At 46.0% G+C, this 13,217-nt stretch overlaps 1 protein-coding gene across 2 annotated transcripts in view; it reads left to right on the forward strand.

Moving 5' to 3' along the window:
- Nucleotides 1-13,217, forward strand: part of DOCK1 (dedicator of cytokinesis 1) — a 530,876-nt gene that overhangs the window by 425,962 nt on the left and 91,697 nt on the right. For both annotated transcript variants that reach the window (XM_056850272.1, XM_056850273.1), the window contains one exon: nucleotides 3,593-3,712. In XM_056850272.1, the coding sequence (XP_056706250.1) occupies nucleotides 3,593-3,712 (120 nt within the window). The remainder of the gene's footprint in view (nucleotides 1-3,592; nucleotides 3,713-13,217) is intronic.

Below are 13,217 nucleotides of genomic sequence, written 5' to 3' on the forward strand. Positions count from 1 at the left end.
GCCCCATAAAGACTCGTTTACGGTTGCCTGTCTGTCAGGTAACCTTTAATTCTAATACTATATACTACATGTCCCTCCTGGTACAAGATAGTAGTGGGGAAAATTCCCTTTGGAAAAACATGAAAACTAGTCATAAGGTATGTCTGTGTTTCACTGTTCAGAACTCAAAATCCCTTGGAAGGCAGAAATACAAAATACAGAAAGCACAACAATCCTTCTTAGCAAAGCTAGAGATGAAAATGGATGATGTTGCCTAGTAGTTGGAAGGCCTGCTGATGTATATCCTTGAACAAAGTTCAGTGTCTCTCCTTGTTTGGAACAGCTGGATGACATATACTTGACCATTTTCCTTCTTCTGTTCCAGAAATATCATTTGGATGGCTTTCATTAGGATTCGTCAAAGTCTTAAAACTAGCTAGGCATGCTTGCAGCGTAGAAACAACCGTTGACAGTGTGTGAATGTGCTAGGGAATGCCGAATTACATATTACAAGCACTTTCAAACGCATCATTATTTCTTGTTGGTACCAATTTCTTGTTGGTAGTGAGAGTGATTTCCTGAGTAGGATAATGTTGCATGCAACTTGCCCTTGTATAGTTCATGTTAAAAGTGGATGTGAGGTTCAATAGCCAGTAATTAATTTTGATGATAATGGAGGAAAATATTTAGGGGGGAAATGTATAAAAAATACAGTATAGCACAAATGGGGTGCCACCTTAATAAATGGCAGGCACCTTAATAAATGGCAGTCAGTTAAATGTTAGGGTAGGAAAGGTGTAGAGAATATTTGTAAGATCTATGCAAAGACATTTTCATGTTTATGTACTCATCTTTCCCTTAAATTTGATTGGCGTGGCTTTATATAAAAAAGAAAATGTCAATGACATTCAACTGACACTTAAAGGATAAAGATGTCACTGAAGAGTGTTTATTAAAAGTCTGTAGGGTTTTTATTGTTCATTAGCATTATATAATTCAGGTAAAGAACCTGTGAAGATCTGCAATGCATTTTTATGCGTACTTATTTGCTCAAAATTAAGCTTGGGTAAAAATGCAGAAGTTTTCAGCATCAGAAGATTGTAATCCTACACATACTAAAGGTCTAATCAGACAAACATGGGAAGAACTGTAAACAGCTCTCAAATGGCATGTTAATTGCGAAATAGCAGCCATGCGGACTGCCAGCTGGATCTGAACTATGGCATAGGCAGGGGGAATTGTTTTCCTGACTTTATATGGTCCCCTAAAGCTGTGGTTGCCCTGACCTGGATGGTCCAGGCTAGCCTGATCTCGTCAGATCTCAGAAGCTAAGCAGGGTCAGCCCTGGTTAGTATTTGGATGGGAGACCACTAAAGAATACCAGGGTTGCTGTGCAGAGGAAGGCACTGGCAAACCACCTCTGTTAGTCTCTTGCCATGAAAACCCCAAAAAGGGGTCGCCATAAGTCGGCTGCGACTTGATGGCACTTAACACACACACACAAAGCTGTGGTTAGGAAATGTACAGGTTGTTGCCATATTGCTTGTATATGAGACAAATACCAGCTCCTGGGAGCCATTTGAGGTGTGGAAAATCGGAGGAAGCCCTCATGCTGTAGCCCTGGTCCACACATGAGGAGGCTGCAGCTGCTATTTTAAAATGCCCTGATTCATTCACAGATCTTCTGGCATCTTGGCCTGCACAACTGCAGCTTTGCTGTGCAAGGCGAACTACCTAAGAGACGTTTGAAACTGGATGGTTGAAACTGGACGTTAAACTATTCGTTTTAGAATAAAGTTAAATTAATATTTATTCATGTTTCAATGGCCTTTAGCTACAGAACTGAATTTATAAAACAGACATGGCAAGCAGTTTATTTTCTCAATTACTTCCACCAGAGAAACTGAAGACTGGCCAATGAAAATATTTCTGTTTTCAGAATGTAAAAATGAAAAATCTCTCCCCATATGAAGACTATTGCAAGTTAAGCCTAACCACTGTCGGACAACCTTGGTTTTGGCCAGTAAAAGGCAGGGGGGAGGGTCAGGGACATTACCAGGGCTTTTTTGGCTTTTAAGAAAGGACTCATCAAGGCAAGGACCGGCAGCAACCACCAGGGACTTATTACAGTGTGACTTTTATGACTTGCCCAGGCCTAGTTGCCTGCAACTGCTCAACCACAATCACCACACAAAATCTAGGATGGAATAGTGGTTAGCATTTCAGAGTAGGATCTGTAGGGTTGCCAACCTCCAGGTACTAGCTGGAGATCTGCTGTTACAACTGATCTCCAACCGATAGACATCAGTTCGCTTGGAGAAAATGGCTGCTTTGGCAATTGGATTCTATGGCATTGAAGTTTCCCCCTTCCCAAACCATGCCCTCCTCAGGCTCCGCCCCCAAAACCTCCCACCGATTGTGAAGAGGGACCTTCAGCCATAGGAATCTGGGAGATCTAAGTCTGAATTACCGATCTGCCATGGGCCAGTTACACATTCTCAGCCCACAGTTGTTGCGAGGATAAAGTAGACCACGGGAGAATGATGTAAGTTGCTTTGGTCCCCATTGTGGAGAAAGGTAGGGTATAAATGAAATAATAAATATAGCAGAAAATAGGTTGGTCGATGGGTTGGAAGGAGAAAAGGAAGCAGGGAAAGGTGAGGATAAGGGGATTGCCAAGAGGAAGGAAAGAAGAAAATGTTGGGAAGGGGATACAAGGGCAAATGAGGTATGCTTGCAGATTCCCCACTGTGCAATTGGACCCAGCCCAGTGGTTGGCACTACATATCTGGTCCATAGTTTTCCCAGGTAGAAGCTGCCAGGAGGAGGGAAGGAGGGATAGCTGAAGTCAGTTGGGCAGATAAAGGTAGATTGGATGTTGGGTGGGAAGGAGAAAAGGAAGCAGGAAAAGGGGAGAAGGTGTGGGGGCTTTCAGGGAAGGGAAAGAGAAAATAGTGAGAATATGAGATTCCCCCCCACAAGTCCTTGCAAGTCCCCCGCTTGTACAAGTCTGAATTTGTTAATGGCTCTCAGAGATATATTTTTTTTTCTGTTAACTGAATGGTATAGATTCTTCACTGTGTCTTGGAAAATCTTTTCAGCTTAGCAGCGGTGGCTTGTCATCACATTTGTGAGGCTATTAATACAAGAAGGTTCAACGATGGGCAACTTCTATAATTTCATCTGCGACTTTGTGGGTTTCCCCCCCCCCTATGTTGTCCTGCTGTATATTTGACCCTTTTCTTTCTGTTCAGGAGAGTTGCATTTATTCATTCCAATGTAACTCAGCGCTCCTTCCCAATGGAAAGCTAGCTACTCTGAAAGACAGTGCACAATTGCTTCTATGGAAAGGGAAACAGGCTTCATAAACTTTTTCTTCTGCTGTGATAGCTGAACTGTTATCCAGCCAGTTGTTCCCCTTAGTAACCTGAATAGCCTAAGTATAAAATGAGTTTCTGAAAATGTAAGGAATAGCTTCAAGACATGATGTCAGCCCTGATGTCATTTGTTTTATAAAATAATCCCATGTGTTTGTTTAAAGTAGGACAAAGTTACAGGTACATTAATCACCTCCGTCCCCTTCATGTTTCCCCACTGTTTGCATTTAATTTAGTGGTCAGAAGAGCCATGTGCTGCACATCTTACTCAGCGGGATGGATACCAGGCAGCAACGCAAGGACAACTGAAAGACCAGCTCTATCAAGAAATTATCCATTATTTTGACAAGGGCAAGGTAATAAGAAACCATGTTCCATTGTTTTCCCATGCAAAGTCGCCAGCTAAAAACAGAAAGGCAGAAATTTATCCAGTGACCTTCCCTGGGCCTTCAAGTTGTGATTTGGGAAGTCTGGTATGAACAGGCTGCAGCTTAGCGCCTCGAGATGATAGTAATAGCAGCACATTTATAACCGCTGAAGAAACCTAAAAGGTCATATAGAAGTGTATGCTTTCCCAGTGTTGAAAAAAAAGTCATCTTATTTTGACAGAATTTATTGATGAGCAGTTTAAACTAATTTTAAAAATTGTGGGGACTAGGAGGGGTCACATCACCAATGAGATGGCTACTGTTGGCCCTGTTATACTTGGTAAAGTTGGCGCTTAGTTCCTTCTGGTTTTGGGATTCTCATAGGAATACATGTGTATACTTGGGAACCAGCGTTGTGTAGTGGTTAAAAGCGATGGACTCTAATCAGAAGAACTGGGTTTGATTCCCCTGTCCTCCACATGATACCTGCTGGGAGACCTTGGGCCAGTCACATTGAGAGCCAGTGCGGTGTAGTGGTTAAGAGCGGTGGTTTGGGGGCAGTGGACTCTGATCTGGAGAACCAGGTTTGATTCCCCACTCCTCCACATGAGCGGCAGACTCCAATCTGGTGAACCGGGTTCTTTTCCCCACTCCTACACATAAAGCCAGCTGGGTGGCCTTGGGCTAGTCACAGTTTTCTGAACTCTCTCAGCCACTCCTACCTCATAAGGTGTATGTTGAGGGGATAGGGAGGGAAGGAGACTGTAAGCCGGTTTGACTCTCCTTAAAAGGTAGACAAAGTCGGCATATAAAAACCAACTCTTCCTCCTCCTCCTATTATTTGTCATTTAAAACTTAGATCCCGACGGAAGTTGGCTTCAGGTAGCCAGCTCAAGGTTGACTCAGCCTTCCATCCTTCCGAGGTCGGTAAAATGAGTTCCCAGCTTGCTGGGGATAAAGGGAAGATGACTGGGGAAGGCACTGGCAAACCACCCCGTAAACAAAGTCTGCCTAGGAAACGTCGAGATGTGACGTCACCCCATGGGTCAGGAATGACCCGGTGCTTGCACAGGGGACCTTTACCTTTTTAAAACTCGGTATGAGAAAGGCTGAGGGGGGGGGGACTGAAAGGTAATTTGTTTGTTTGTTTGTTTGTTTAAAAAGTGGTGGTATCCCCTTAAAACCACAGTTCCTGCAGTATACTTGGCAGCATCTCTGTTTTTCAACACCTTCAGCTGCGGGTGGGGCGCTTCCATACCAAGTTATTTTAAATACTGACACACACTCTGCTACATGGCAGTAATGAGCTGTTTATGAACAGCAGGCAAAATACCTGTTTACGATGCTTCAATCTGTGCAGCCCCTACAGAATACAGAATTCACAGTTTGCAAAAAGACTGTTTTGTAGAGCAGTCTGTTCTTGATTTTAACACCAGTTGTGTGTATTATTCCAGTCAGAATGGGAAAAGAGAAATAAATGTCTGCTTGTTTAAGAATTGCTGAATATCTGCTTTATCTGTAGCGGTTTGGAAAGATCAGCAAAATCTGTACTATTCTTAACTGTGTTGTCAGCATTCAAGGAACACATTTTAGCTCTTCCTCTATTGTTTACAAAGGCACTCGAATCTTCTGACTGATATTGATGTTATCAAATGTTCTTCCTCTGCTTCTTTGGGAAAGGGGGTAGAAACAAGCCCTATATTGGAAAATTTTGCTGTAATCTTATTTTAACAAAGTCCAAAAGAGAGGATATCTATGTTCCGCAAAAGTCAGGAGTTAGCAAGCTTGCCATTTGCCCACTCACAGCAGGTAAACCCCTGCCTTCAGCCCTAATCCCCTGCCCTTGAGAAACTGAGCAGGAGACAAATAGCTAGAAAATGGCCTCCAAAGTGATTACTTGTTTTACCAACCTCCAGGTGGCAGCTGGAGATCTCCCACTATTACAATTGATCTCCAGCCAACAGAGATCAGTTCACCTGGAGAAAATGGCCGCTTTGGCCATTGGACTCTATGGCATTGAAGTCCCCCCTCCCCAAACTCCGCCCTCCTCAGGCTCTGCCCCCAAAACCTCCTGCTGATGGCGAAGAGGGACCTGGCAACCCTAGCAGCAGAGCAGACTTTATGAGAAGTGGCAGTGTTTGGTCACTGCCCCAAATCCTGGGTGCAGAACCGTATTCATCATTGTAATGGATTCAGCTCGCCCTCATGCACTATATTGTCTGAAAACTGCAGTCCAGCCAGCTCCCACCTCCCCCCAGCCACCGGCTGGGGATGGGGAGGTAAGATTGCCAGATCCAGGTTGAGAAACCCCCGGAGGTTTGGGCATGGAGCCTGGGGAGGACAAGGACCTCAGTGGGGTACAATGCTATAGAGTTCACCCTCCAAAGCATCCATTTTCTCCAGGGGAACTGATCTCTGTAGTCTGGAGATGAGCTGTAATTCTGGGAGATCCCCAAGTCCCACCTGGAGGCTGGCATCCCTACAAAGAAATCATATGCTGCTGAGAGGGAGAGAAGTGGAAGGTAGTCAGTGGATACCGCTTAGGGTTGCCAACCTCCAGGTACTAGCTGGAGATCTCTTGCTATTATAACTAATTTCCAGCTGATAGAAATCAGTTCACCTGGAGAAAATGGCCGCTTTGGCAGTCGGACTCTATGGTTTGAAGTCCCTCCCCTCCCCAAACCCCACCTCCGCAGGCTCCACCTAAAAAATCTCCAGGTATTTCCCAACCCAGAGCTGGCAACCCTAATACCGCTAGAGAAATGGGGAAAAAATCATTTAACCAAGGAGGTGTTGAAAACCTAGATTTGGCTTATTTATGATGTGGTTTGAAGGTCATAAAACACTTTGGCTTCTAGATGTGTTCATGGAATGACTTGCAGTATTAGAATTTTTTTTTTAATGCTATGAAAGAGCAACAATGCACTGAATGATGCTTCAGGGTGGAAAGCTTAAAGTGTATCAGTCCTTATATTTACATTTGCCAAATGGTTGTGACTGATTTACCCTCGCCACCCCTTTTATCATGCTGACATTACTTTTCTTCTTCTTAAGCAAAATAACCCTTCAGTTGGTCGCTCTCCTGCCTTCACTCAATTTATGTCATTTTTCTTTCCGTCCTCTCACTTGTACCGTTGTAATCTTTTCCCTCTTTTTTTCCCTGACTTTAACAGGCCTTATAAGTTGGTTGTTGTTTTTTCCATAATTTTGAAATGGATGAGACTTTGATGTTTAGTCAAGCCAAAGACTTCAACCATTGTATGTGATGTGTAAGAACCAGATACAATAAGAGGAGCGAGAACACAGTCTTCATTTATTAGCAAGTGTTATAGTGATTTTTAAAACTAATTTTAGAATTCTTACATCTCTTTCTGGCGAGCAGCGCAGCCCCAGCTTGCTTTCCTTTTAATTAAGTACACTGTTCTGTACAATGCTACAAAGATGCTGCCTGAATATTTATTTAGGAGATTTCTGTGCCATCTCTTCAGAGTCCTGCTCAAGGCGGCTTATAATTTAAATAATAAATTGCCAGAGTGAAAACGGCAAGCTATTTCAACAAGCCCAAGAGCATAGAAACACAACAACGCTGTCCATAAAACAGACTTCACACCAGAACAGACCATAAAATAGCTGGAAAGATAAAACCCTTAATGAAAAGCATAGGTAAAGGACATGTTTTAGCCTGACATCTAAAAGTCAATAAAGTAGGCACAAGGCAGAGGGCACTCCAAAGGTGAGGTATCAGTACATTATTCATTATTATTATTTAAAATGTTTCTTTGCCACATTTCCACCTAAATAGGATTCCCACGGTGGTGAACGTCAAGATAATAAAACATCAAGACATTATAAAACAACATTTAAAGTATAATCATGTATAAAATATTTCAACAGTTCAATAGAGGCCAATAACCGTTATGACAAACAAAACAAAAGGCTTTGCCTGTTGGCAAAAGACATTTATAGAGCGAGGTAGAGTCATTTCCTTGGGGAGGGAGTTCCGAAGTTTCGGTGTCACAATCGAGAAGGCCCTTCCTCAGGTTGCCACCTGACTAGACTTAGACAGTAGGGGCATCTGAAGGAGGGCCTCCGAAGATGACCAGAATGGTCGGGTAGGTTTATATGGAATTGAGTGGTTCTCAAAGAATGATGGCCTCAAGCTGCATAGGGCTTTGAAGGTCAATCAGGACCTTGAACTGGGCCAGGGAACAAATTAGGAGCCAGTGTGGATTGAACAAGGCTAGAGTGATATGGTCCCTATGACCCTCTCCGGCCACAATTCTGACCACAGCATTCCGTACCAACTGTAACTTCCAGACAGCCTTCAAGGGCAGCCCCACATAGAGCTCATTACAACAATCTAATCTAGGTGTTACGAGAGCATGTACCCAGTGGCCAGATCTTTCCTGACAGGCACGGCTGCGCCCCTGCCCACCACTGCTACCTGTTTATCCTACAGGAGATCCAGGTCCAGCAGCACTACCTCTAGTTGCTACCCACCTCACCTCTGAAGAAAGAGGGTCGGAGAGGCAGATCTTAACTGCTGGACTGGACAGAACTAGCAGGAGGAGGCAGTTCTTCCGATAACCTGGCCCCAAGCCATTAAGGGCCTTAAAGATAAGAACCAACACTTCGAATGGTTTCCTGGGAACAGATAGTTAGCCAGTGCAGATCTCTCAGCACTGAATACAGCAATGTACATTGAGCCACCCAATTGACTTTCATAATTTCATAAATTATAAATATTGATCTTAGAGGTGATGGAAAGCTTTGCATTGCTGACTTAGAGCTGGTGAAAATAACACCTGACCCTGTATTAACAGAATAGGGAATCATTTGAATAGACGCATTTATTCTTATTTTAGCGGAAGGTAACTTTGTTCTGTAACCGTGTTATTTCGAATGACATTAATTCTAGTTCAGAGGGGTTTGTTATATGGTGGGTTATAAATTTAAGCGTGCAGATTAAGCACAGAATGAAGCGAAAAGTTCGGTAATTTAGGCGACAAAAGGGAAGCAAAGGTCAGAACACAAGGGATACTATATCATGCATTAACACAAGTTAAGGCTAAATTTCTGAACATAATGCTGGAACTTGGAGGGGAGATAGTGTTGTGTACGCTCTAACATTATCCCTTCAATATGTACTTAACGAATTATTGTTGCAGTTGAATTCCCTTTGTTTTTGAAGTCCAGATTCTAAGGAGCAAACTAGTCGTGCTTGTTTTTAAAGAGCTGGATCCAGGTTCCACAAACCCAACTCGTGTGCCAAACTGCCACACAGGAGTGTAAATAAGGCTGGTTATAAAATGCCTTGCCAAGGTTATAACGGGTAATACCAGTCCTCTAACAACACTCAGGCAAAGAGTGCTGTTTTTTCTGTGCTATCAACACATCAGCGTGTTGTAGCGGTTAACGTGTTGCACTAGGATCTGGGAAACCCAGACTCGGATCCCCACTCTGAACATGGAAGCTTGCTGAGTGAACTTTGGGCCAGTCACACACTCTCAGCCTAACCTACCTCGCAGGGCTGTTGTGAGGATAAAATGGAGGAGAGGAGAACAACGCAAGCCCCTTTGGGTTCCCATTGGTGAGGAAGGCGGGATATAAATAAACAAATAAATTTTAAAATTGCACATTAGACCAACTGGAGAAAGAAAGATTCACTTAGTTATTGCTGAGGAAGGAGCACAGAAAAATAGTAAGAAAGTATAAATTATTTCAGTTTCTAGATTTTTTAGGGTAAGAATTGCCCAGACCTGGATAGCCCAGGCTAGCCTGAGCTTGTCAGATCTTGGAAACTAAGGAGGGTCGGACCTGGTTAGTATTTGGATGGGGACCACCAATGAATACCAGGGTCACTACGCAGAGGCAGGCAATGGCAAACCACCTCTGAAAGTCTCTTGCCTTGAAAACCAGACGAGGTCGCCATAAGTTGGCAGCGACTTGACGGCCAAAAACAATAAAGGTCAAAACCAATGGTGGTCCAAGAAATTAGCTAGATATGTGACATACACACATTTAGTTTGGGAGTCTTTCATCCAGATATGGGTAGCATGAGAAAAGCAGATTAGATCTCAGTCTTTGAAAACACTCTGAGAGTGTTTTTTTAATTCAGTTTTTCCATTCCTGTTGATTAGAATGCTATAGAGATTTTCTAATCAACAGTTGAAGTACATCTTGTACTTTACTGGAATAACAAGTAATTACAGGTATACTGTAACGGAATAATTTGTCCATCTATATTAACATTATTATTTCCAATTACTACATAAACCATTCTGGGACAAAATGTTTAAAGAGATTTCTTTCACGTTTATTTGTACATAATCTAAGTGGCAGCCTTCCAACTTTGGATTCTCACACTGCAGAATGGTGAGGGGCTTTCCAGGACACGGTGAAGAGGGGAGGATGCCAGCTGGGGAAAAAAAAAAGAGACTGAAGAATAGGACAATTTAAGTGCTACTGAGGAGGAAGTGGCCAGATTCTGGCGCCACAGCAGTGTCGCTGGTCCATTCCCCTAAGGGAAACAGCACAGGCTGGCGATCAAGCAAATGGCCCTGCAGCATGGAATGAGACCATGCCTGCATCCCCATCAGCTGCACCAGGTCACCTGCAACACATCACATAGTGTGACTGTGACGGACGGGAACCAGATAAACACAGGGCAGCACCACATGGACCCATAGGGTTGCCAACCTCCAGGTACTAGCTGGAGATCTGCTATTACAACTGATCTCCAGCAGATAAAGATCAGTTCACCTGGAGAAAATGGCCGCTTTAGCAATTGGACTCTATGGCATTGAAGTCCCTCCCCTCCCCAAACCCCGCCCTTCTCAGACTGCCTCAAGAACCTCCCGCCAGTGGCGAAGAGGGGCCTGGCAACCCTATGGACCCAGCCCCTGGGACATGTGAGGGGAGGGTTAGGCCTACATGGTGGCTGGCCGTGGTGCCACCACCTTAAAGGCTAGGGTTGCCAGGTCCCTCTTTGCCACCGGCAGGAGGTTTTGGGGGTGGAGCCTGAGGAGGGCGGGGTTTGGGGAGGGGAAGGACTTCAGTGCCATAGAGTCCAATGACCAAAGCGGCCGTTTTCTCCAGGTGAACTGAACTCTGTCGGCTGGAGATCAGCTGTAACAGCAGGAGATCTCCAGCTACTACCTGGAGGTTGCCAACCCTATTAAAGGCACAGGCCTCCGCCAAACATAATAGAGGCAGCAGCGCAAACTGGAGAACAGCGGCCCCATCACCTTATGAACCATCTGCCAAACCATGCCTGCCAGGGAAACGAACAGGTCCCAGGTGGGAGTGCCTCCCAGAACCATGGGTATGTTGGTGAAGATGGTCCCTGGAGCAATTGCTAGTGGAGCTGGGGGGAGGGCAGCAGAGGGGGATGCTGGTGCCAGGCTACAGATTGCCACAGCATGTCTTTGAGAAGGCCCTCACTGTGCTCCTGCCACCCATCCATGTCCCCAGCAACAGCTACCAGCTGTTAAAGGTGCCCAGTAGCTTCTACTTTAGCCACCACAAGGCTCTCCAAGCACTGCTGACTGTGGGGCAAAGCATCCTTCCGTTTGCACCTGGTCTCCAGCCACTCCCTCTCAGTGGCCACCCACATGGAAGAGCAGGTGTGGGGGATATGGGTGCAGGACCCACACTTGGAGGCTGAGCAGTGGCTCCAAGTCCCCAGCATCCCTGGAGAGAATACCACCACCAGCATCTGGAGCTGCCCCATGGCTAAGCTCTCACACGTCTGCAGCCCCCACCCCCATCCACGGATGTGGAGTCTGCCTTCTATGACACCATGACCACTCCTGATCATCCCAGGGAGTCCTTAGTGCCCAAGATCTGGAGGATGACTGATCCAGCCTGCATAGCCCATCCTGAAGGAGTAGGGGCACAAAGATACTCCAACCAGTGAAGGTCAGAGAGATGCATTCTGGGAGCCAACGGAGAGCAATACATTCGTCAGCAAGGGTTGCCAATACCATGTCCATACCCAGCATGCATGGTCACCTTACCTCCCATTCACCCCTGCTTTGGAGGGATGGTCACCTCATCACTGATCTCCATCTCCTCCTCCTCACTCACAACTGGAGACTAGGTGGCAGGAGCACAGCCTGCCAAAGTGCCCCCCAGGGCACTGTAGGGGCCTGCAGCAACATCATAATCAGGTCATCAGGGGAGGGGCTGTGGCTCAATAGTAGATCATCTGCTTGATATGCAGAAGGTCTCAGGTTCAATCCCTGGCATCTCCTGTTAAAGGAACCAGGCAAGTAGGTGATGTAAAAGACCTCTGCCTGAGACTCTGGAGAGCCGCTGCTGGTCTGAGTAGACAATACTGACTTTGATGGACTAAGGGTCTGATTCAGTATAAGGCAGTTTCATGTGTTCATCCGAGCTGTTGCACAGACCTGCCTCCTCACTGGCCCTGGTATCTGATAGCCTGGTCTCACCACTGATCAAGTAACCTGCAGGGAGAAAGGCAGGAGCAAGCAGGCAGCAAGTGGGGGCAACCCCCAATGGCCCCCTAGGGGTGCACCGCAGGCACAAGGCTACATACTCACCAGACAGAATATCGATGCTGTGGCCACCTGCCTCAACAGGCACATGAAGCTGCCTTATACCGAATTAGACTATCAGTCCATCAAGGTCTACTCAGTCTGGCAGCGGGTCTCCAGGGTCTCAGGCCTTCCACACCATTTCCTGCCAGGACCTTTCAACTGGAGATGCTGGGGATTGAACCTGGGACCTTCTGCATGCTCTTACCACTGAGCCACATCCCCTCCCCGTAGCCCCAGGCAGAATAGCTGCACACAGCATGGCCTCAACACTGGTAGACCCTCCGCCACCAACTGATTGTAGGGAACACCATGAGCCTTGAGGACACAAATCTGCTTCCCAGCCAGCCTGAACGTGTCATTCCACTGCTTCAGGGTGAACAGGTCCATCCATATGGTGTGACCGAGGGCAGAGACCCATTCTGGCACCATGAGCCAGAAGGCACAAAGGCAAACAGTTGTGGAACTGCTGCCCTTGGTGATGCTGTGGGCCATATTGGCCTGCTCCACCCCCTGCCAATACAGTAGCACCTTCTTCTCCACCTTGGTCTAGTAGTGGGCTTCACTGCCATGCCAGCATGCACAGTAGAATGTGATAGCAGGGCCAGTGACCGTGGGAAACACTGGACTCCCTACTAGTCACAGCGTGGATGTGAGGCGGCAGCAGGATCCTTCCGGGAGATGCTGATAGGCAATAGGGTCTGGCCCAGGGTGGTGGCAGCATGGGCCTGTGGAGGCCCCCCACATGGCCCCCCACTTCAAATGAGCTCCCCTCTTCCCAGCAACTAGACACCCTTTACCAGAATGGCTGTCCTTCCACACCCTCCAAGTATCTAACTTTTCCCTCTTCTGCCCATGCTGTACGTCTGGGTGGCACAACACCACCACAAGAAGAGCCACGACATGTGCTACTGTAAATGTATCAGCACCCCGCA

Source organism: Euleptes europaea, chromosome 5, assembly GCF_029931775.1.
Source record: "Euleptes europaea isolate rEulEur1 chromosome 5, rEulEur1.hap1, whole genome shotgun sequence".
NCBI lineage: Eukaryota > Metazoa > Chordata > Lepidosauria > Squamata > Sphaerodactylidae > Euleptes > Euleptes europaea.